Below are 25,307 nucleotides of genomic sequence, written 5' to 3' on the forward strand. Positions count from 1 at the left end.
TTTAAATCAGGAAGAGCAGCGGAGAGAGAGGGGGAGGGGGAGAGGGAGGGAGAGAGAGAGAGATTGAGAGGGAGAAAGAGAGAGAGAACACAAGACAGTAGGATTCCTTTCTTTTTTAAACATCAACGGACAGAGGAACACACATAGAAATAGAGAGGTACAGAATGGTTTGCTGGGCCTGCAGGTTAAACTATTGCAGACCCTACAGAGATCTGTTAACATTACATTACATTCATTTGGCAGACGCTTTTATCCAAAGCGACGTACAAAAGTGCATTTTCATGATCGTAGACAACTGCTGAACACAGGTTCAGTAAGGTACAATTACTTATTTTGTACAGCTATTTCTAGCCGAGAATAATGAACACTATCCTGGTCTAACATCTGCAAAGCCAACTAGGCAGAAGAATAAGCTACAGTATTAGGACAAATACAAATTACCAAGAAGTGCAGGGATGGGGCAACATGTAACAAGTGACAGGAAAAAGGGAATTTTTTTTTTTTATATACAGTGTGGTGGTGGTTAGTCTAGGTATAGTCTGAAGAGATGAGTCTTCAGGCCACGGCGGAAGATGGATAGTGAGGGGGAGGTTCGGAGAGGGACGGGGAGTTCGTTCCACTACTGGGGAGCTAGGGTGGAGAAGCTCTGTGATCCCTTTGGGCGGGTGGGAGGGGTTACAAGGCGCCCTGCTGCCGCAGAGCGGAGTGGTCGAGCAGGCACATAGAATTGAGAGGAGATATTAAAGATATTTTGCATTCATTTTATATAACTCAATTCCTGCAGACCGTTCTGTTTTCTCTTGGTCTTTTCTGCATATCATTCTGAGGAGAGCTGAGAACTCCCCGGGCCTGCAGCCGGCCAGCGTTCCAGACAGGCGTAAAAGCAGCAGTGTGCTTTCCTGTTCTGATCGGACCCCCCCCAAACCCCCGCCCCAGGGCCCGTCTGTTCATCAGCAGCCGCAGGACGCTACGGGCGCTCAGTGCAGTTACTCATACCCTCTCAGACACTGTACTGGATGTTTTTTGCTTTATAACCCTACGGCACACAAATAGCCTACATTCACTGTGCCCATAAAGAATACATTAATAACATTCGCTTAGGAAGAGCCAGTATAATCGTCTGTACGTCACTGACATACAAGCCAATCAGTCAACGTGTTGGTTAAGCGTCAGTCAGTCAGTCAGTGGTGCTGAGCACGTCCTTCATGTCAGCATGCGAAACGCCAGACAAGGTACCAGTCAATCGGTCTGTGCACGTCAGTTAACGTGGGGACCACCAGTCAGGTTGTGTGTCAGTTAATCAGTGTGTGTGTTGGTCTGCGTGTCAGGCATGAGTATGTGTGTGTGCATCAAGCAGTGTCAGTAAGTCAGTCAGTGTGCCAGTCAGTCAGTGTGCAGGGTGCATGTTTCCATGGTGACTGGCAGTGTTCTTACCTGCAGAGCTGCCGTTTGCCCCGCCAACCAGGTTGAGTTGGATGGTCTTGTCAGAGTCATGCTTCCCCTGCCCAAGCACCATCCAAGACTCCAGCCCTTCTGAGTCTGAGTCCGAGTCCGAGTCCAAGCCCGAGCCCTTTGAGTGGTCGCTCAGCACTGCTGGTGGAGAGGTGGTGTGCGTGTGAGGCTGCCCCCTGCTGGCTGGAGGCAGGCGCTGAAATTTCGTGCCCTTGGCCACACAGACCCCGTCCTCCTCATCCGAGCTGTCCGACACGGTGATGATCTCGGGGTCCGAGTCAATGACGATGACCCCCTTTGGGGGCTGTTCCGTCAGCTCCCGCTGCCGCCCTTCCTCCTGCTCCTCCTCCTCCTCCTCCTCCTTGTGTTTCTCTGGACAGCAGGAGTAATGCACCTGGCTGTAGAGCTGGAACTCCAACTCGCTCTCCACCTCCGAGCAGCTGGAGTCCTGGGTCTCCTGGTACAGCTCATCCTCGTAGTCCTCCCTCTCCTCGTACCCCCCAAACATGCTGAAGGGCCCCTGGGTCTCCTGAGGAGGCATTCATCATCATCATCAGCATCACGACACCATTAATTAAATAATAGTGATGAAAGCTTGCTTAAAGAATGCACAAGGCCCACTGGTGCATAATGCGCACATCACTGTGGACTAAGCCCTGCTTCCATTTCATGAGTGTTTCCAAAGTATCAGCTACAAGAGAAAACTGTGTTTTAAAAAAGATCAACTCTACACACGGCTGAACAGGTTTGGGGGCAGCGAGTTTGCACCTTTCATTGTCACTATGATTTAAATTTATTCCTCCCAGATTCAGTCACACGGAGGCAGCAATTGCTTCAGGTTACAGAGGACAAAGAGTCAATCCACAAACACCCAAGTACGCGATTTCAGAAACGGTACCGACTGTCAAAATGAGGTCATGGAAAAACATCTGCGGTCCCAGCGAGAGCAGGCTGCCGAACATCAGACGCAGAAAGAGCTCTGGGTAAGAGCTCACTGGCTCGTTGAGCAGAGCATCTCTGTGACGACCTCAGGAGATGAACGACTCCACGGCTCTCTATGAGGGACCCAAAACGGTCACAAGCCAGCAACAGGGGAACAGGACATGGGGGGAGAGAAATGAGGAAGGGAAAACTAAACGGCCTAGCCGGGATCCCGAATGTAGGCGTGAATAAACGCCTCGTATCCCTGCCACGCGGAGAGTACCGGCAGCACCGGCCTGGTCTGAGGCACATAAAAAACACAACAACTTCGCAGCTCACGTCAGCATTTCCATTCAAACAATTTGTGGACTAAGTTAAATGCAGAACGTCAGTCAACCTCAGACCTGGTTGAAACAGAACAATAATTTACCTGGCCGGCCAGGAGGCTATAACTGTCCAGACAACAACATGTAGTATCCGGCTCAAAGCTGTGTTCACCATGTAGCTAAAGCTAGCCAGCTAATAAGCAAGAGGATTTCAAGTCGCACTTCAATAAAACGTCACTTGAGTGCGCAAGAGTAACGTTAGTTAGCATCAGCTAGCTAACGGGCTAACTATGCTTGACAAGCTGCATAAGATTATACGTGTAAGAAATTAACGTTTATTTGTCAATGGCCCGACAGTTATAGTTTCGACAGGCTTGACAAGAACGTGCATGCACTGTAACATGTTATATCATGAACACAAGTCACTCCAGTTAGCAGGTTAGCTAGCAAACACACATGCTGCTTACGTTATAGTCGGTTGGCTAGTCAAACTAGCTAAACATTATATTTGTACATAATACAGCTACACTGTTATTTTGAGCTTCGCTGAGAGTTTTCCGGTGTGTCCCACTTGTGTCAAACTAAGAAAGTACAGTGCTAGTACATGGACCCTGTCGTTAGCTAGCTAGTCCATGTGTATCCACGTGTTTAGCCTAATCGTACACATATTGCTGCCGGATGCAAACTATTCTGTGCACGTCATTGGTAACTTCTAGCGTTACATTCTCATATAGTTACAATTTCACACAGTAAAAACATTTACACTGAGAGCGAACAAAAAAAAGAAAAAAAAAAAAAAACTCACCTCTATTTACCAGTTTGTCAACAAGTTTCCTAGCAGTACTTCCAAAACCTTAAACCGCTGATCAAAGTTGACCGATCAAAGTGTTTCCCGGGGTTTCAGAAACTGGTGTCATAGCAGTATTTAGTTGACCAACCATACTATTTCTTTCTCGGAGTTGAGAGAGTAGTAATCGCGGTCAGACCATGGACTGTGTAGGCTACAAATAGACAGGATCAGACACGATGATAATTGACGTCCGAATTCTAGAAATATTAGACCACTATGCATGGCTGTTTTATTATTATTATTAATAATAATAATAATAATAACAATGCAACGTAACCTATTTATCAGACGGTGTGGTAAGAACGAATTGCTGAAGGGGAAGTAGCCTATAGCAGGAGTACGAGTTGGGAGCCTGCTGATGTAGATCATGTAGATAATTTTATATGGTGTAGCAATTCCGTTTACGTGCCTGTGTGGAGTGTGTTGTTTTGGACTTTCTGAGGTGCTCTAGCCTATATTTCCCGTATCGGCGTTAGAATGTTTTGAGCTGGGAAGGGAAGAAAATCTGTTCTGAATGCCATCCGATTGTTGCGATGTTTCCATGCGTGTCGCGGGCAGGAAAGCCCATCACTGGAGTAAATTGTTTTATTCCAAAGGATCCATTCCCACCTCCCACCAGCAGACTTAAGCTCGATACTGGGCCGTGCTTTTGCGGGGGTTCGGTATCGGAATTAGATTCAGGCGGGAATGCGTCACTGCTCCCTGGAAATTGAGATTTAGGGTTGATTTCTTTTCTATTTATTTATCATTACTACTTCAAAAATGAGCATTCCGTCTGTATTGACTAAACTATATGAATCCGACCAGTCATGTGTTTAAAAAGCTGGTGTTAAGACTGAGGCTCGGTCGTAGGTTGCACATAGCAAGCATAAACCTGAGCTATGCACAATGACTGGGTAGAAGTGTTAATGGTAGTAGACAATTTGATGCAGAGTACAGGGCTATATGAAAGGATTATTCTTTCATAAAAGGGAGCATAACTGAAGGCTTGCTTGATGGACGCATGTTACACGCAGGCTGTATAGGAAATTAATATTTAAAATTGTTCTCTGTATAAGTAGAATTTAAAAAAAAAATAGACAGTTTAATTACAGGTATGCACAGTAAATATGAATGCAAAATAACCAGTGTTGCTCATTGTAGGCTACCGGCTGTATGTCAGTACAGTGTAGCCTGTACATATTTACACTGTAAAATATCCACTGTGTTGCTCATTGTAGGCTACCGGCTGTATGTCAGTACAGTGTAGCCTGTACATATTTACACTGTAAAATATCCACTGTCAAATCAACTCTAACAAACTGGCTACATGTAGTCCTGATTGGGCTCATATGTAGTTTGTTAGACTTTAATTAACTCTGGACATTTTACTGTATGTGTGTGAAATGATTGATTGTCTCAATGACTGCATTTCACCCCAGAACTGAAAGCCAATGAGCTTGCTGTGAAAGGGTACCTTTATACTTTTAGGGTACCTTTGACCTTAAGGGTACCTATAACAATTTGCCAAACCCTCTTTCAAGGCCCAGAAGGAATTGCCCCGCCAGTTATTCTGCTTGGTGTGGTTTTATTCTTCAAAAACTGTCCTGGAGCTGACAGAATGCTTACCTGTGCTACGGATAATAGTCTGCTTTTTCTATGCTAAGCTATTTTGTGTGTAGAATTAGAATTTTATTGTTTATTTTTTTTATTGTGGATTGAATGGCCAGAAGGCAGCATCCTCTTCCTTGTTGTAGATTTAGAGTCTATAGAGGCAGACAGGAGCAAGGTTAGAATCAGACTGTTTTCTGAGGAAATGAGTGAAACATCTAAACATTTCAAGCATAAATTAGTGGCTTAAGTGTTAGGCACAGGTCAAGAGCTGACTAACTGCTCTCTGCTCCTGCAGTCGAGCACGTGTACGTCATGTAGGACGAAGGGAGAGAGAGAGTCTACACTAGGCCTTCACATGGAACACCCAAAAATTCTATGGCAAATGGAACATACTGGCATAAAAATGCTATTTACATTACTTTAATACTAGCACATCCGACAGTGGGGAGAATTCCATCAGTCATAATTTATCTCTGGTCCAGTGTACTTGTTTGTTTCAGATCTGTTTATTCAGTGTATGTTTCAAATCTATTATTAAATAAATTATTGTTTTCCTCTATGTGTCAAGAAAACAGGGATTGTGCATACAGTGCTAAGATTAACTGTTCAACTGAATTTTTTCATTATTATCCAGCAACATACGATTCTGATATTTGATAGATATCCTACTGGAATTTGAAAAAGTCCCCATTTTATTCAACTTGTCTTCGTGAATGACCTTAGAACAAGTGGAGCCCGACTTGTAAGCGTGCCAGCTTTCGCACCTGTACACAGGAACACTCTCTGGAGTTGACAGGCTTTTGACCATCGGCAAGAAGTTCCATGGATCCCATAGCAAGGGGATTGGACACAGCGCGTGAAATGTAATTTTCCTTCTATTTTTAAATCAGCGGGATTAAGACTGTAGATACGTTTTTTTCAATAGCCTAATAGCCAAGTGCTGTGTGTACAGTGAGGAAACGCCTTCTGAACGTTGAGCTGAGTAATGGACACACACGTTCATGATAAAACTTCAAGATTTAGCCAGCCGTTTTAATCTATCTTTAGCCTTAATTTTAGAGTAGCTGCGTACCCTGTTCCATAATGCATAGCATTAAAAATATACACATTAGGCCTCTTGGGTAATTCTTTATCAAATCAAAAATAAGTAGCTCGCTTAACTTTGTCAGTTAAAAGCACCAGCAGCTCGCGCTGTTTCGTCCTGAAGGCACGTGCATAGTCATAGAAACTTTTCAAGTGTGAAGGGTAAATGAGCACGAGCAATTTATGCACTTGTTCCGAGTCCAGTTCAGTCCACCAGCAGTACTGTCCTACGCTGCTCTCCTTTACTGTCTGCCTGAGCGAACCTAACCATTTCAGCCTTAATGCTATTCGAGATATAATTAATTTAAAAGGTATACAACTTCGCATGTAATTTTTTAAATCATCATGGTCTTTTTTTAAACTGTTCCGTCTGAAGAGATCTGATTGGCTGCCGTAATATTCTGTGTTTGTTTGTTTTCTCAGAGCTATAATTGTCCGTTTTCATTGCAGTGTCTCGGTCTTTCGTGTCATTATTTTCAGTTCCCCTTGGTCAGCGAGGGGTCGCAGAGCTAATTTGGCAAGTTCTTAGAAGCATTTCAAATATTAATTGTGTTATTAATATAATTAAGGATGAGACAACAAGCACCGAGTGCCATATGTACTGCTTGTTTCTTTTTCTCATTCTTTTTTCTGCAGCGATTGTTTGGACTACCCCCCATAAAATCCCAATGTACGCATAAATAAATGCTCAATATAGATAAACGATATTTACAGCTGTCTTAGATTCATACAGTCAGATCAATATAACCCATCTACAATTGCGAGGCCATGTTGTTCTTTGAAGTCCAGCTATTGAAATGTATGGTCAAGGAGAAGAAAAAGTTCCATGAATTTTGCGGAAGATGGACTTTTAATAAATTCACATTTAAGACAAACAAATAGCAGGCATCGACTGTAATCAATTCATTAACAAAAATACATTTTTAAAAACCATTTTCAGTTTTAAATAACATGTTTAAGCTGTACGTTTAAATGTAATGGACTGATCTAACCGTAATCCATCAACAATGCAGCTTATTTTTATTTCGCTAAACTGCAATGCCTGTTTATATAATTTCAATCAGTGTAATTTGCACATCATTTATACATATGGGGTGCATTCGATGTTAAAGTTAAATTACGTTTTAACTTTAATGCAATCTTAGTCTATCGGCCCTGTATCGATTTTTAGAATTTGACACTGCCATATAGGCTATTCTTTTTTAAAATGAGGTTTGCTCAACAATACATTTCTACACTCATCATCATTTAAACGAATTTTAAATTTGGCAACAAATTGTCCTCTCTTTTGCATCTCAGAAAAAATTACGTTTGCCTATAATACCCGAATTAGTCCGTCATATCTTAAATGTTTGAAACAGAACATTGCACAATGCGAAAAGTTACGAACGTATTCCTGCAATGTATAAACAATTACGTCTTCTCAATAATAATTTCAAATTAAAGGGAAAAAAGAGAATTAACACGCAATGAAACAATAAATAAATAAAACAAAGTAGCCTGACTATCATCTGGCGAGTGAAATTAATAAATATCCATAAATTGTAAAAGCCATTCAATTTTCTCACGCGTTTGTTGTATATGATGGCTCTGTGAATTAGATATATTTAATACTATGTATAGCATCTGCTCACTCCCTTATTTAATACGCCTTTTTTGGTAGCAATAATAATAACAGCTATGACGATAATAATAATAATAATAATATGGTCAATTATTATATAATTATTCATAATTTACATGTTATGAAAAACCATTTAGCGAACATACATTTTGCATTCAGTGCATTGCTAGCTTAACTGTAATCAGGAAAATCCACTGAAACAACAAGCGTGGACTTGTGGCAATTCAAAGCGCAGAATCTTTTTGTGAGAATGCTGTCCCTCTTAATTGTGTCATATTAAATGAGTTCATATTTGCATAATATTTTTATCTGTCTCAGTGGCTCATAAATTCAGGAACACATTTGGTTTAGAACGATGCATACTACGATTAAACTGGTATATGAAAGCAGTGGCCAAAATCTCCGTCCATATTAAACTGAAACTGCTCCGGTAAAACTTTAAACATTTTGAAGGTCAATCTGGTCTACATTTTAACGGACACGTTCCCCCGCAGAGTTAACTGTGCGCGTGTCAATCAAAGGGCATTTCATTAGCACAGATCATGTGTTCTGTAAAGGATTATTTAGGGTCAGGTTCAAGCTAACCACAATGCCCTTTGCCCTTTGACCTCTCCCCCCCAGTATCCATTCAATTAAGTTTCTTTTTTAATACTTACACAGACCCATTTGGTTGTCAGTCAATGAAATTCAAAAAACACGTTGTGAAACAATTGGTAAAATGTCCCATAGCATTTGAAGTACATTCTCAAAATAAATGAAAGTCTTAATAGATCACATGCATACCTAAGAAGCTGGAGTTAAGTTGGAGTTAAAATATACCGTCAAGGCATCATTGCCTTTTTAATAAAAAATAAAAAAAAATAAAAAACTACACTATGCAAAAAAAATAAAAAAACTACACTATGCAATGTAATATAAATGAAACACAAAGATAAGCTGTGTGATTTAATAATTCAATGAACATTTCCTGACAAATCTGATGATTGTGCAGTCTTACAGCCAGTGGACTGGCCACATATATTGCCTTTAAAAACACACGCCGTATGAAGACATGCATTTTAATTTTCTCCTCCCAATGTTAACACTCTTGGGAGGGGAATCAGTGTTCTAGACACTCTAGGCTCTGTAAATACATTTAAGCAAGACAGTTCGATCTGAACAACAGTAGTCTAAAAATGGAAAAAAGTACTTAAATCTTATTGGCTTGCATTAAATGTAAATACCTTTGTGGGTCTGAATAAAGTTATGATGCACTGGGTATTAGCAGCAACTACATACAGCTGGCCAAGAAAGTCTGCACTTCAACCTCATATTCATTATTTAATTCCAAATTCAATGTGACCAGCTGTGTGTAGTTGCATCATTAGTTCATGCAGATGGAAACTAACGAAAGGTCTAGAATTAGTTTTAGAGTTGATTCTTGGTGTGGATTTTGCCTGTCGCCCCTCAGCATGAGGACCAAAGTGCCAGTGGTAGTAAAGCAGGTCATCATCGATCAGAATAAACTGATCACAAAAAGTGGTGTGTCAAAATGAATTGTTTGGTCCATTTTTAAGAAGCAAGAACACACTGGTGAGCTCAGCAACAGTGAATGTCCTGGGTGACCACAGAAGACTACTGTAGTGGATGACTGAAGAATACTTTCAATAGTGAATAAAAACAAACAGCCAGTTAAGATGGCTGCAGTAGGCCTAGCATAGCATCACCAGGGAAGACGCCCAGTGTCTGGGGATGTATGTGAGTTACAGACTTCAGGCAGTCATTCAGTGCAAAGGATTTGAAACCAAGTACTAAATGTTACTACTTTTTTTAAAGAGTCAATTTGTCTAATTACCTTTGGGTCCCCTGAAACTATGTATTTAAAGGATTGCAATTCCTACATAGATCACTAGACATGGATGTAAATAGTCACATTAAAACTGACAGTCTGCACTTTAAACTCAAATTCATTGTCTCATTTCTAATCCATTGTGCTGGAGTACAGAGCCAAAACAACAAAAATTCTGTCACTGTCCTCAACAGAAAAATAGCTTTACTGTTTGGAAAACAGGGAAAATAATATTCTATTGGGAGTGCGTGTTCACTATGCACTTCCTTTTAAGGGACGTGTGCACAATCTACAGAATTAGATTCTGCCGAACAGTAGTAAGCATGGAGGACAACCTTCAAACATAGTCAAGGATGTCTTGTAATGCCGTGCCACACTATTGTCTGCTGCTCCACGTATGCAGCATAAAACTCCATAGAAAGCAGAGCTGTTTATTCATAGCCATGGCTGTCTGAGGGTCAGGTCGGGTGCATCGTCCAGCAACCAGCGGAAGAGAGCGGCTTGTCTTGGGTCCATTGTACCAGCCTCCATTGTCTAAGGGGTCTGTGAACTCTGGCCCTCCTCAAATCTCATGTTATTTTCATGTTGTTATATCCGATGGTTTCTCTTTCTTGTTATTGAGGACTACGCCATGTCCACTGTGGGCAAATCACACAGAGATGATGTCTGCCATGCTCCACAGTTCCAGCTTGTTCAGCACCAAGGAGGCCCACAGCCAATCAAAGCAGAATGCGCTGTGTGCTTAAGTTGACGTCTTTAAAAAAACAGCATTCAGGCCAGAAATAAATATGCTTGTTTCAATTATTTTAATTCAGCGATAGCTGAATTAACAAAAGACTGAATACAGAGTAAATTGTCCAGTGTAAAGTCAACTCTAACAGAATAGGTAAGTGTCCAATTGGCAAGACATGTAGGCCTACTCTGTAAGAGCTGATTTAACACTGAACATTTTACTGTGACAGAGGCCAAAATGAGGGGCAGGTGCACTACAGAGTCCTTGAAAGAAATCAAAAAAGTATTTTATCCTGTATATGCCATACTGCTGGAGTTTAAACAGGCTTCTCGCGTTCAGAAACCAGGATACAATCTATAACCACAGAACTGATTCAATTCTGCCTGGATATACAATCTATAACCACAGAACTCATTCAGTTCTGCCTGGATATACAATCTATAACCACAGAACTGATTCAGTTCTGCCTGGATATACAATCTATAACCACAGAACTGATTCAGTTCTGCCTGGATAGAATGGGCTGCAACTCATAACCCCTGCATCGTGGTCGCAACTTAATATCATAATGTGACCAGATACCTTGCCTATTTGTATTTGGCAACTGCTATCCTCTCCTTTTCATGTAAATAATTATGTACATTGTTGAGATAAAAGAAATTCAAGGCTTCCGAAACTGGCGAGAAAGACATTGGGCCAACGCAGCGTACCCGTTCAAAGGCCCACTCGGCGAACTCAGAAGTTTGTTTATATGCATGCATTAGATCGTGTCACTTCCCCCTTCTTCTCTTGTGTGGCCCCTAAACCCTCTGTACAACGAGACGCGGGGCATAGAGGAAGGATAACAAATGTGAGTGAAAGAAAGAAACAGAAAAAAGTCTGGTAAAGTGGGGCTCAGTAACAGATGTCAGACCGCGGGACTGTGTCTGGGGAAGGCGCGTGATGCCGGGGAGGAAGAAGACGCGGGCGCACAGCGCGAGCTGCTCTTTGGTTCCTTAATCGTTTCACGGTCCCCACTGAGCCCCTTTTCCACCTAAAACGTTTAGTTTCAGCTCAGTGAACACTTGCAACAGCGCAACGGGGAGCGGAAGAGTCGAATTATTTCGATCTACAACTCACCAAATGCCGCTGTAGGAGAAAAAAAAAAACTGGAAACTTTTTTGTTCTTTTTTTTCTCTCCTTCATTTCCCTGCCAACCCCACGAACCAGCATGGAATTAGAGCATAAGCAACAGCCGTACAGGGGCGGAAGGTCAGGTAGGGGCACTCTTCATATTTTGCCTGTTTTGTGCAGATTTTTTGAAGTATAATAAAAAAGGAACACTCAATCAAGTGTCACGTGTGAAACAAAGTGTTACAAACATTTCGCCTGAAAAGTTCGTAACTTGCATTTGAAGTTGACTTTGAAGTAGCCTAACTGTGACTTTGAAGGCTTCTCCTGTTGTGTCGCGATGCATCATAATAATACATGGCAATTGTGCAGCCTTGAGATTGCAGTGTGTCCCCCAAACGGAGGAATTGCTGTTTGTTGGCTACGACAGATTACAATGTATATTTGTGAGTCGAATAGCTCCTGCTTTGAGTTGAATTGCTCAAGTTTCTCAAATATACGATATACTTATAGATTTTTCTACCTTTTACTCAGTTTAAACGAAGTTGTACTGTTAGTTTTTTATTGCTATTTATATATTTTTAAATGTTGTTATTATTTGGGAAAAAAATACTATTTTCTGATCATATACTATTTCAACGCATTTTTTCGAGTCAGTTGTGATTTTCACGTCAATAGCACGTGGATTCTAAATGATTCATGATTGAATTAGACTGCAACCAGCAGCGAATCTTAGATTAGTATTATTTTGAATTATGCTTTTAGACTGTGCCATTGTACCTATAAAACTGTAGTACTCGGTCGGCGTTTACCTAAACTCTTTTGAAGAAAATAACAGAATGTATCTTTAGTCGTATATAGGCTGGCTGTTACCCTTGATCACGTGCGCCTCCTGATATCAAAGCGCGACCCTTCGTTAGGAACGCTGTTCGTTGTAAGTGGTTGAATATTTTGTAAATTTTTCAAAGGCGGCCAACGTAGGTTACGACATCTCAACATACGTAAAAACAGATGAGAAAATCAATGGTCATTATGAGTCTACGTATCCTGCATGCTGGACAGGAGAATCGATGGCCAGTAGCACGTTGTTGCTGTAAACCAACAGCAACACTGATATTTCTGCGAGTTGATGTTCAGTGATACATGTAACCTATTACTATCGTCAGTATCAACATGTTATGGTATTAAATCCATTAAATTTCCCATATTAATTTCCTACAACATTCTTTTGTTTCTCTCCTTTAAATTTGAGAAATATGAAGTACAAATTCTCGTCTTGTTTACGATAGAGCAGTTCAGTGTTTCTGAAACCGCGGCAGCAAGCACTCCCACGCACATGGTCACATCCCTCATGTCTCGCGCCATTGCGGGTTTGATTAATGTGGACTACGCATGTGAAGACATTTTGTAATCCCTAATGAAAGTAAATTATATATGATGCCATTATAAAATGCAATTTCAGCGATGAATAGCCTAATTATTTCCCTTTGAGCAATTTTCCCAAAAACTGCTGAGACTTTGTTTAAAATGCACCAACATGGCTGTAATATGGCAGATGTCTAAAAAAGATTTTGTTGTATTTATTTTTCAAGATTATGTTTTTTTTCTTGTTTCGGGATATTGTCTATAATATGAAGGCAGTTCATATAAATGTGCTCATACGAGTAGTAGCCTCAAATGCTGCACATAATTTTGCCATGAATTTAACTGAAAGTGTACATAGGATGTAATAAGTTCTCTTGTATTTATTTTTTCCCGCTAGAATAAAACCAAACCAGCGCTTTCTGTTTTTTCTGAATGAAGCACATGGAAAGATATCTACAACGTAGTACTACTGCACGCAGATCCATTCTAATCGCTCGTTCTTCGTCCTCTAAATTCAGGTTTATACGGCTGGTGTCTTGCCTTGGTTTGCTGCAACAGGTTTGTGTGCAGGTTTTGCAGAGATCCACCGAAACAGCGGGGCTTTTAATTAGAGGACATCAGAACGCGCCATTGCGCCACGCCGCCGGTAACTGCTTATCGTCTTCGCCCGGCGGAAGTTCATGCCTTTGCTTCAGGACTGGCGTAATGTTTCAGTGCGATATATTCCCACATTTATAACACGTTCAATAACAACAAAATAGCCAGTAAAAAGAAAACAGAAGCAGCAGGAAGCGTAAACATTCAAATAGAATTCATGTCGAAATATCCTTATTTTTTGGGAGCATTGTTGCCCCCCCCCCCATTCTGTGACCTTTCATAAAATCAATCTGGCAAGCTCGTAAATGCAGACTGTCTTCCGCGCGAAGCACACGTTAAGCTGGGTTTATTATTGAGTTTGCACGCACAGCCTCTAGTCATCATGTCGACGACGGTCGGTCAGGGTCCAGCTTGTGCCCAGACCCTGCTTTTCCCAGTCCCGACAGTGATAGACAGGACCTCCTGGCTGTCCGCTTGGTCGCGCTCAGGCCATCACCTCGCGCTTTCCGTGACCCGTGAAATAATTTATAGAATTGTTTACTCCCAGGCCCTTTTCCGGCTGTCAGTTTCGCGCTTTTGTGCACGTGGGCCTCTCCGTCTCCCGCGGCCGCGCTCTGATTCTCAGTCACTGAAAAGCCCCAGACGCCGAGGTCAAAGCCCCGTCTGAAGAAAAATGAAACTACATCGTCGCGACAGACTCGTGTAAATCAGGATACAAATGATAGGCTACACATTTCCCCCTCAGTGGAAAACACGGTCTATTTTCTCGCCATTATTACTTTGCTTGAGGACTCACTAGTTTTCAGTTTAATCTGGAGTTTCTTTTAATTAACGGCTTTACACATCTATTGAGTGTATTCTACAACTGTTGCATCACATCAGAAAGAAAAAAAAACCAACAAATATTTTATTGGAATTTCAATTAAATTGAAAGTATTAGGTTTGCTACTCAAGTATTAATGTTAAACCAGTCGGTAGCTGGTATGTTATTTTTAAATGTATAGCATTTAAATGTGTATAAATTAAGGAGACGTGAGTTTCTCAGTTTTATTATTCAGTAGTCGTGCAGGTCTAATAATTACCCTCCTTCGCCATAAATTCTTAACACCCATCAACTCATTCAATGGTCCCCGTAAACAGACTAAATTCGATAGTCCAAATTCTGCCCCAATTATTATGATTGATGATTCCTATAAGTTATTTTCTGAAAAACAAAAGGAACACAATATTACGTTTGTTTAAGTCTTCTATTTTCATGCGTAAAAAGTGCCCTGAGCGCGAGTGGTTGATTGACGTGTTTAGACGCTCACTTCTACGCTCACGTTTTTAGCACATGTACGGGGTTAAGCTTTTATAGGATACTTTTTTCTGAACTATATTTTGTTGGACAATTAAAACATTCAGATAGGCTTATGCGAAAGTCATATGGCGTATTTGTATGTGCATGTGCGCAATATTTAATTTTAAAATAAATCATACGCCTGCAGATGCATGCAGTAGAAGTCTCATTTTATAAATTGTCACTACGTAAATTCTTATTGAACAAAGTGAAAACAAACTTTTTTTGTATTTGGACAAGCTGGACAAGTAATTAACAATTTTACATGTCTTACAAGACTTTTTTTTTTCCTGTTAAAGCAACTCGTAAGACTAAATGAAAAATAAATTGCTTTTGCGAGCATTTGTTATGCTAGATTATTTCATTTCATCCGTGAAACTCAAGACGTAGTACTTCTATCTTCACTTATTTACCTGTTATATATTTACTTTGTTAAATGATTTGTTATTCCGTTTATATAAACACGTGAATAAATGTAGCCTCTGCGTGTTTGGATCGGAGATTTGTTTGCACTGTGCAATCACAAGCTATAGCATGTAGGCCTATTGATATCCTACTGCTAAATACTTGGCCTTCGCCTTTTGGCTACAGGCTATTCTGCAATTGCCCCTAAAATAGAGATTCTGTATCTTCATATATAGTCTACTCACAACAATGCTCGTGGACTTTATTTTCATCTGGCTGTGATGCAAAATAACATTATAGTTGTATTTAATTAATTATATTAAAGCCACGTTAAATCTCACTGCAAACTGAATCAGTTGATGCACCGATTTGGGATGAATCGCTAGATTTTCCTGTTGGTGTATTCGGATTTGAAGTCTCGTGGACAGTCTGAAACCATCTATCCGGCACTTCCTCGCCCCCTAGTGGTTAGATGACGATGTGATGTGACGATTAGACTTGCGTTGAGTCCCCAAGAATACGTGCTATGCAAGGATGAGGAATGTAAATAAATATAATGTATGCCAAAGAGTATTTAATCAAACGTTTGCGTTTTAACGAATGGGGTTTTTAAACAACAACGGTTTTAAGAAAATCAAAGAAGGCCAACGAGAAATTGGTAAGTAATTAGAAACAGTCTAAAGCAGGCTACTATTGTTGTTTATTTAAATTGATAATTTATTAGCCCCACTAAAGATAAAGAATCAGTAAATTGTGTAAGTCACTCTGGATAAGAGCGTCTACTAAATGCCTGTAATTCAATATTATAACACCTAATAAAAACATAAATAGACAATATATACGCTTATACGCACGACAGTTAACTGAATTGAGAATGATAAATGCAGCCATTTATTTATGGACATAAATACATTCATTAAAATCAAAGAAAGGCCCGAATCTAGTGCGGGCCACAGCACAGATTTTAGAGCATTTCTTCCTATATGGGTTTTATAACAGGGAAACGTCAGTAAAACGTCTGTAGCTTAGGTGTGGCTTTATAACAAAAACAATGTTCGGCTACAAACTTCAGTTACGGTAGTGGCATAAATTGTCAATAATAATAATAATAATAATGATAATACATTCATGTTATAATCAAAATCAGAAAATACCTATTATTATTATCCTCTTCGTCATCATACCCATTATCCACATTTTGGCCTATCCACATTGTCACTACCAGGAATAGTGGTGATATTTTATTTGTAGTTTTTCTTTAGAATAGATAAATTATTCTGTAAATGAATGAATTAAGTACGCGTTGCTTTATTTGATATAATACTAGGGTATAGACAGCGTTGATAATTTATCCTCAATTCCCAGATTTAGTGAAAACTTTTATGTAAATTCGTTCCGACGTGTTTATGTTGTCTCTCACTTTTACTCAACGTTGCTTCTCAAAAGGACTGTTGTATTTAATAATATGCGTCTTTTCTCGTGCTTATTTCATTTCCTTATGAATTAATCTCATTTTAATACATTATTATTACGGAATAGTTTATTATGTAGGCCATAATACATTTTATTTGTCTTTATTTGAGATATAAAAAAAGAATAGCTAACGAAGTTCGAAGGCAGTCAGAATGAAAGTAAGGTACATTTACTATAAACCAGTGAGGCTAGTCAATGGACAATTTTGAACAGAACGTATCTCGACCACGGGACGAGGGCTAACCAATCGCACCGATCCCAACTTGAATGCTTTTGAGCTTACTTCGCGTTGGTTAGCACGAAGAAGGAGGCCCATCCTGATTGGCAGAGCCGGTTTGAGTGGCAGAATAGCCGAGGCGCGGCGGTAGGCTCCGGGACAGAGCCAGCGGCGCTGTCCACACGAGCGCAGGTCCTGAAACCCGCTGTGCGCACGATGGTGGCTTCGCCGGAGGCGTAGCACGGCGGCACCTCGCCGTGGGAATATTTACACGAAGAACAATAAATCCTGCGTTTTTCCAGTCTCTACAACGCGGCAAGACAGCGAGCATTCCTGTAGAAACGAGAACTACACAGGCCGTTCCCGTGGATTATATTCATGTTAGGAAACGGCAAACAAATGAAAGTTTACCTGCCCTGTTCCTTTGCGCCGGATGCTAATTTGCAAGTTCGTAGGAAAACTCTGAACGCTTCAGTGCATCTTTTCCTAATTTATTTTTGCAGCTGTTCTGTGTGCGCCATTTCAAATTTAACTCCTGACAAAGGTGCGTTTAGTAACTCTGCACGGTCTTATTGCATTACATTTTTTGGAAATCGTTTCACTGGAGTTTATGAACAATGCTTAAAAATGGGAATTCAAGGAGGAGACGTTTTCAACTAAAACATAACATATTACTATTTTTTATTATTTAACTATTACTAGTTTAATTAAAGTCTCAGCAGCTGGAATGGCAATGAAAACAGAACTAACAACGAACATAGGAATGCAGATTCTATGAGGATCCGCCAAAGACGCCGGGCAAGAGAACGCGGTTTGCTGTGCATTTACACAGCCGGGCTGCCTCCTCGGCTGTTCGAGCTGAACTGAGGTGGAAGGGGCAAAAATAACAACTACAGCAACAGTAACAACAACAACAACTGCAACTACGGCGTATGAAACGCTTTTCCACCTGGACAAAGCAGTCTCATTCGTTTTGAGTACGGCTTATTATCCTGTCGGTCGGCTCATGAAAGGGTTAAAACAGCATATTTTTGGCGGCCTTATGACTGATGGTAACAGGGTGTCGGGCCAGAAGGCGGGGAAATGACACCGGCAAAGTCACACCCTAGTTAAAAAAAAGTCATATCGTTTTTTGTTTTTGCTGTCACATTTATAGAAATTTTTGCAATTGCATTTGCTTTATATCTAAGACGCTTGTAAACCTGTTTTTTCTCGAAACGATTCCCTCTGTTTTGGAACTTCGGGGATTCTCCCAGCAAAGAAAGAAAGAAAGAAAAAGAACTCCCCCATCCCAGTACTGCGGCTCCAGCTGATATATTTCGGCATTGTTTTATTAGTAAACCATAACGGAAAACGGCTGTGAGAAGTATAAAAGCCACAGGGACAGGTAGTAGGCTCTGGTTACTGTAACAGACGCACTTCTTGATGGAAATACACTGTAAGCACGACCCCTTCGCAGCGATGCACAGTAAGTGAACGGCTTCTGGCTTTGAATGTGTACTTCAGGCTCAGGGCCATTGCAGTTGAAGTTTTCACAACATTTGTGAAAAGTTTTTAGTGAATTTATATTAAGAACGAACTACACACAAATACAGAGAGGCGCAATATTTTTGTGTACGATAAATCTTAGATAAATGATTATTTATGCCTATTCGTTTGTTCCAATTAATTATACAGTAAAAGCAAATTGTAAACCATTGTATAATTTTATACAGCGCTGCCGTGGTTGGTCAGTGTCTTTTTCTGGTCCAAAATAAGCATACAATCCGTCTCTGCTAGTTTGGCTTGATGAGTGTGATGAGTGTGTGTGCCTTCTGTCACTGTGGTTGGGGGGAGGGGGTGGGGTGGAGGTTGAGGGGGGGTGGTATTGGGGGGTTAGCAACAAATAAAAAAACGAACTTGACACTTGACCTGCTGGGTAAGTGCCACAAACACGACAAGAAACAAGTAGAGTTCTGTCTCCTAAGCGTGCAGATCTGCTCTGCGTTCCTCTGCACTGGTAGGTAGGATAGACCACATTGCTGTCGTATTCAGGAGTGACACTGTTCTGGCGACAACACCAGTCGATGTTTCTTCCACTTTCCTTTTACATTTCGTGTTGGTATGATAACGTAGGCCTGCCTGTCTCCTCGCATCCCTGGCCCTCTCGCGCACGGTACAGCGGTGTGAAATGCGCAGCCAAAACAATTAAACAAAGTCTTTCAAAAGGTAGAAGGAATTTGCAACTAGGCCTCGCGCTACAACAAACGGAGGCTGATAAGAGCAACACTGCAGGGCTGGTTCTTATTAAATAAGGAACAAACCTAATCTTAAAGTAGGGAAATAATATTATTGGTACACTTTTTGTCAATGCGTTGTTTTATGTGATTAAGTCAATCTATATTTAATATTTAAATTAATGTATATTACACTGCAGTTGTAGCTCTGCCATCGAAACGTAGCCATTTTCCTTTTAAATAATCAAAATTAACAGTACTTTATGAATAATGCGTATACTATTTCTTGTCTTAAATACAAAGATAAGGTAATTTCCCGGGCTTCACTGTGCTCGGAAGTCTGGAGAGAGGGAAGATTTGCCATTTCACAGGCAGTCATATGAAACGGCGATTCTCCACACGGCGAGTTAAACGCTGGATTAAATATATGGGTAAAGAGAGCTAGAACGAATCACATTTAGCTACTTCCTTGTCCAGTTTCTCACGCCGAAGGAAGTCTTTTAGAAATGTGAAATGATGAGGCACAGCGATGCATAAATGTTTCGAGGCGATAGACTAGCGTCACGGTAAAGTAAGAAGCGGAGGAGCTCTCCAAAATGATCAGGTAACAAGGCCTACTGCAAGTATGGGCCAGGTCTAACGGGGACAACACTGCGAAAGAATACCACGGAGCTTTGCACGCGCCCGTGTGTTTGTGTGTGTCCGTGTGTGGGAAACAGAGATGGAGAGCTCTGTCTGATGCACTTTTATATTGTTGTGTATTTTATCTTTCAAAGAAACGAATAAGTGCACGGAGATGCAAGTATGAGGCAGTGCATCGAAACCAATAATCAAGAATAGTGATTAGGGAATTGAGTCTGCAAGTCCAAGGTTTTAGGTTCGATTTTCAAGTGGGGTACTGCTGTTGTTTTTTTGAGTTTCAGTAAATATGTGCAATTGGAAAAAAGTGTGAAGTGTTATGGAGCGCCTGATAAACGCCTAAAATGTTAAAGGTCGGACACAATGCACCGCCGCGCCTAATCTTAAAAAACCCTGTAGTATCACTAACCGTGTGAAATCTCCGATGTGTTGTTTGCTACCAGCCCCACAGTCATATTTCCAATTATGGCAAAACTTAAAAAAAAACAATAGTGAATATGTGAATATTATCAGATATTACGTTCAGATGATTAGTTTTAACGCAGTGCCCTGAAACCTCTAAAGCATGTGACTTCAGGCGCGGCCTCCAAACGAGGAAACAGGAAATGAAGTGTTGGGAAGATAACAGAAATATTTACGCTGCTATTTCGCTTCGTTATGTCCGTCTCGGAAACGACCAGAGAATGTAACTCATAAACGCGTTTTTTATTATACATAAAATAGTGAAATTAACAGAGGGAGGCTAATCCTATGTAGATGTGTAAAATGGCTGTCGTTTTTATCGCAAAATAACATGAATGAACACAAATTACAAATGCAAGGAAATGCATACTACTTGGAGAGATAAGCAGTCTATCAGTAAATCACAATAATAATAATGATAATAACAACAATACTTATAACTATTATTATTATTATTATTATCTAGTAAACGACTACACGTGAACCTATAATCAATAAATTATGTATCATTGTAATTATTATTATTTGCAAAATAAAATGGAAAATATTTTATTTTGGCCTTTCAATTTTGAGTAATATGTTGAGCTCATGACGCACGGTTGTACCCAGGTTAGTTTTGTTAGAACAGTCGTTTACATCTGGTGTTAAACACGCTACAGCGCATTAAATGCATCCTGATAATATCTCTAGCTGCAGTTTATATAATTTATTGTAAAACCTACTCAGCGTACGTGGCATTAAAATAGTATTAATTCGCCGTGAAAGAAAAAGAGGCGTATGGTGGACATTTAAGCAAGCCCGTCATAAAATAACCCGAAAAGAGCGTTTCTAGAGTCAGCTTTAGCGTGCCCGCCAGTTTAGCAGATGTGTTAAATGTAATTTACTATGTTGTTCATGGGAGGAGAAAATCACTGGCCGGGTGCAATGTTTCAATCGCATTGTGAAGTCTAATCTTAACCAGGCCAGCCGCGAGCGGCACATTCTTCTTTCTCCCTTTCTTATTTGCCCCCTGTTCCTAAGTTATTAATAAGAAGCAAACCCGTGACCCGTTAACTGCAATAGCGGCTCCTGACAACGGAGATAAAAGATTGAAATGGAATAGAGTACTCTAATAGAGCTTATTTTCTGGATGGGCGAACATAAATGTATTTTTCTTCAGCGCCGTATTTATTCCGGAAAGATCCACTAAATCAATCAGGGGGATGAAGAGGAGCCCGATACATAAGCTATCAGCAATATAAAGAGAAGAAATACTGTAAAGATCAGAACCCCTCCCCTTCAGAAATCCGCCCCCCGCCCCAAAGCCGGCTCTCCCACCAACCCTTAGTCACTGAGGTAATGAATTGCGGGGTTATAATATATCTTAACAGTGTTCATATTGTCTACCAATGCTTTACTATGAGCGTCTTATCTTTTATTTGTAGTCTTAGAGTGATCTTTCCATGCATAGACACACAATATAAAATATAGGTTTTTGCTCATTGAAACTCAGGACCGGATTTGAGTCTATTAAGCTTCGTCAATTACCTTAAATAAAATAAATTTATTATTTTATAGAACAACAGTGCGGTAAATGATTTTTATTGCTCATTCCAGATTTTATCATTTATGTATTTATTTATATTACGACTGTGGCTGCTCCTGATTCCGTTCAAATGTAGAAAAATTAGCATTTGTGGGAACTTGTGATTGAAAGTGAAGGACGCAGAGCACGTTCAGGGTGCGCACGTGCAGGCCGCAGACCCGACCTGTGGCTTCTTTTCTTCCTCACTCCGACGCTCCCAATCAGCTCTGCAGCTGAGAGTGAGGACTGCTTAGTTTCTCCAGAGATGAGATGTTGCTGAATTCTGTCACCATGTTTGCTTTACCCGCCTCTGCAGATAGCCCAGTTTCCAGGGGGAAATCACTTTTCTGCAGAAAGCTCCCCCCAGCCCCGAATCAGCCAGGGCCATCCATTAGCAGCTTAATCTGCAGGAGAAGCGCTACCTGCCATACCTGCTGGAAGCCTCTACGTTTCGCTTGTGCCCGTTTCTCCCTCCTCTTCAGCGTGCTGGTTGCAGAACTCAGCCACGGCAGCCATCGTGCCTGGGGGGTCATTTTACCAACATGTCCGCTGGGCGGGCTTCACCTCCATGTCGAAATCCCACCGTGCATTTCCAAGCAGTCAGATATGAAGACCTCGCTCTCTCACACACTCACCCTGATACACAGCAGCTCAGGACAAAGCACACTTTGGAATTTGGGGTACCATGGAAGCATATGCTAGCTGGTGTGCTTGTGAGACTCGATGTTTGACTGTGCGAGCCCAGGTGGTCCAGCCGTGCCTGGAGATGAAAGCGACGCTGATGATCGGAAGTCCAGCCGAGCCTCCCAGGTGGGCTGACTGACTGGTCCTGCTGTAACCATAGCGATTCAGCAGATGGTCTGGCTGAAAGAGTCCAGCGTGGTGGAATGGTCAGCCGGCCCGAGCTGCTGAGGTCAAGGTGTTGGGCGCTGGGTTCAGGTGTAGATGCTCAGGCAGCCTTAGTGTTGAGCTGATTCTGCAGGACTGGTGCAGAGCTGGACCCGGTTCTGTTAAGCTCCCGGCCTGGCCCGGCCCGGTCCTGTCCTGTCTCACTGCCCTCAGACAGAATCCTGCTGCACTTTCCCCAGTCGGATCAGAGGCGGAAAGCCCATCTGGGCCCATCAGCCCTTAATGGGGACATCAGGGCTCGAGTCAAAACTGGAGTATATTAAAGGAGTGGAATTTCAGGAGTTGGCTCCTAACTTTAACAGTCATACACCCATTGAAAGTTCGGCATCTATGGTTTTTACAGTGCAAACTTTCTTTCTGAACGCAGTGATTAGTCTGATCTTTGGACGTGGAAACTGTTGTCCTCCTCGGGCGAGATCTTTAAACATGTGCCCTGCTCCTGAAGAAGAATAAATCTCGTAAAAAACCTTGTCTTCTGAGTGCCAGACATGTAGGTTTTCCCAGTTTTTAGTTTAGTATTTATGGTTTTTGCTCTTTTCTTGAGTGCAGTGGCTCTTTAATCTTTGGTTGGCCACCTAAGGACCTTCATCCTCTCCCCGCTGATTATATCAGAAAGCTCTGGAGGGGAGATATCGGACGCAGCAGCACTTCTCTGTATCTCACAGGCTTGCTGGGGATGTACTCTACGTGGGGCAACAACCCACACCTGCCCCTCGCCAGGTCTGCTCTGTGGCTTCAGCCAGCTCAGCGTCGGTTTAACGCAGCACGTTTGTTTCTAGCATAGAACTTGCAGTTCATTAAAATCCAGAAAGGATTTCAACATGTAGCATAAATCAAACTCCATTTCATAGGGTTACAGGGGGCCTTTTTTGCAATACAGGGCCAAAACAGATTTAGTTCTCCAAAAGAGAAGGTAAGGGTGTCCAAAAGAGACAGTAAGGGTGTCCAAAAGAGAAAGTAGGGAAGTAGGGATGCTTTGATGACAGCTCAAGATTAGCCAAAATGTGTCGACATGGATACAACCTTTAAAAGGTTTTTCTGAAAATTAGTTGAGTGATTTTATAAATGTGGAATTTCTTTCTACCGCCTCTGGGCTCAGTTTGCTGTGTCACTGACCGGCTGCAGCTCAGGGAGAAGCACACAGAGGTTCAGCTGCTCAGTGAAACGTCCAGTGTTAATTCAACTCTAACAGAGAGCATATGATTTAACACCGAACGTTTTAAAGGCTGTTTGTTGGACTCGTTCCAGCTGCACACTCATGAACCCACCCGAGCGCGTGCAGTGTGTTCACAGTGATGCCCCAACCTTCTTTTGTTTCCCATCAGGCCTCAAACACAATCAAAGTCTACAAATTAAATGGAAAAAAGTAACTCAGAATATTGCCTGAGATCTATTTTTTTGTATTTAACATTTGTTTTGTATTATTTTTGCTTGTAATCCATGCCATGTTTTTAAAATACATCAACCCCAAAGCCAGGATTATCTCTCTCTCTCTCTCTCTCTCTCTTCCTCTCTCTCTCTGTCTCTCTCTCTCAAAATATTTGCCACAAAGAAGCAATCAGTATGATAATATTAAAGGTAAAGGGATTATAGAGTGTCTGTGGTCTATGGTTGAGTTATTTATTTCTCTTTGTATGCAGTACCCACAAACAGGAGTGTACTGATATAGAAATAATTAAAATGCATCTCAGTAATGCTTGATGGATGAAATACACACAAGGGTTTGGGTTTTATAATGAGAAGAACAAAAGCAGGGATCTAAGTTTCCAAGTCCTTTAGTGCGTGGGCTATATAGAAAAGATATAAAGACGCTTCCACTGATTTCTATGAATTATTAAATGAAAAATGAGACGGATAAAGTCTGTGCCTTTTAAATAAATTGTCTGTGAAAAGTATTTTCTTTTAAAATATCAAGAAGTATTCCTGCATGGTACGTTGAATATCATAAGAATTTAGACCTTTTAGATATCCCATTTAAACATACCACTAGGATTACTGCAGTTCATCGTAAAGGTGGAGGTTTGTTATGTTTACTGCTAAACTTGTGGGGCTAGGAGTGTCACCCTATCACTCATTCTCCCCCTCTTCCCCAGGGCATGGCGGGGTGAACCAGCTGGGCGGGGTGTTTGTGAACGGGCGCCCCCTGCCGGACGTAGTGAGACAGCGCATCGTGGAGCTGGCGCACCAGGGCGTCAGGCCCTGCGACATCTCCCGCCAGCTCCGCGTCAGCCACGGCTGCGTCAGCAAGATCCTGGGCAGGTGAGCGCCACCGGGCACCTGTGCCACCCACAGCATGGCACCTCCTACAGCATGACACCACCCTCACCACCTAAAGCATGGCACCATCTCTCACCACCTACAGCATGGCACCACCCACACCACCTACCGCATGGCACCACCACTCTCATTACTGCACCCGTGCCACCTACAGCATGGCACCACCCATGCCACTTTCAGCAGGCAACACCCATGCCACTTTTCAGCATGGCACCACCCTCACCACCTTCAGCATGGCACCATCTCTCAGCGCTGGCGTACTGAGACCCAGTGCCTTTGCCCTCACACTCACAAGCTCCCAAACACAACATTAGCACATCTGTA

General features: G+C 41.5%; 2 protein-coding genes across 12 annotated transcripts in view; one reads left to right on the plus strand and one right to left on the minus strand.

The window, feature by feature from the left end:
* The window catches only part of zcchc7 (zinc finger, CCHC domain containing 7), a 52,476-nt gene that overhangs the window by 22,761 nt on the left and 4,408 nt on the right, over positions 1-25,307 (minus strand). For 4 of the 10 annotated variants that reach the window (XR_010329864.1, XM_064334488.1, XM_064334493.1 and 1 more), the window contains exon 3: positions 1,433-1,981. Coding sequence is in view for 9 of the 10 variants with exons in the window: in XM_064334488.1 (XP_064190558.1) it covers positions 1,433-1,981 (549 nt within the window). In the remaining variant the exon portion in view is untranslated. Of the gene's footprint in view, positions 1-1,432; positions 1,982-2,354; positions 2,480-2,803; positions 3,002-3,166; positions 3,347-3,504; positions 3,648-25,307 lie in introns of those variants that run through there. The other 6 variants (XM_064334490.1, XM_064334489.1, XM_064334494.1 and 3 more) reach the window with 5 other exon arrangements.
* LOC135254396 (paired box protein Pax-5-like) overlaps positions 11,228-25,307 on the plus strand; it is a 31,851-nt gene continuing 17,771 nt past the window's right edge. For both annotated transcript variants that reach the window (XM_064334497.1, XM_064334498.1), the window contains exons 1-2: positions 11,228-11,666; positions 24,800-24,965. In XM_064334497.1, coding sequence (XP_064190567.1) covers positions 11,621-11,666; positions 24,800-24,965 — 212 coding nt within the window. In that variant the 5' untranslated portion in view covers positions 11,228-11,620. The remainder of the gene's footprint in view (positions 11,667-24,799; positions 24,966-25,307) is intronic.

Source organism: Anguilla rostrata, chromosome 5 (genome assembly GCF_018555375.3).
Source record: "Anguilla rostrata isolate EN2019 chromosome 5, ASM1855537v3, whole genome shotgun sequence".
Lineage (NCBI taxonomy): Eukaryota > Metazoa > Chordata > Actinopteri > Anguilliformes > Anguillidae > Anguilla > Anguilla rostrata.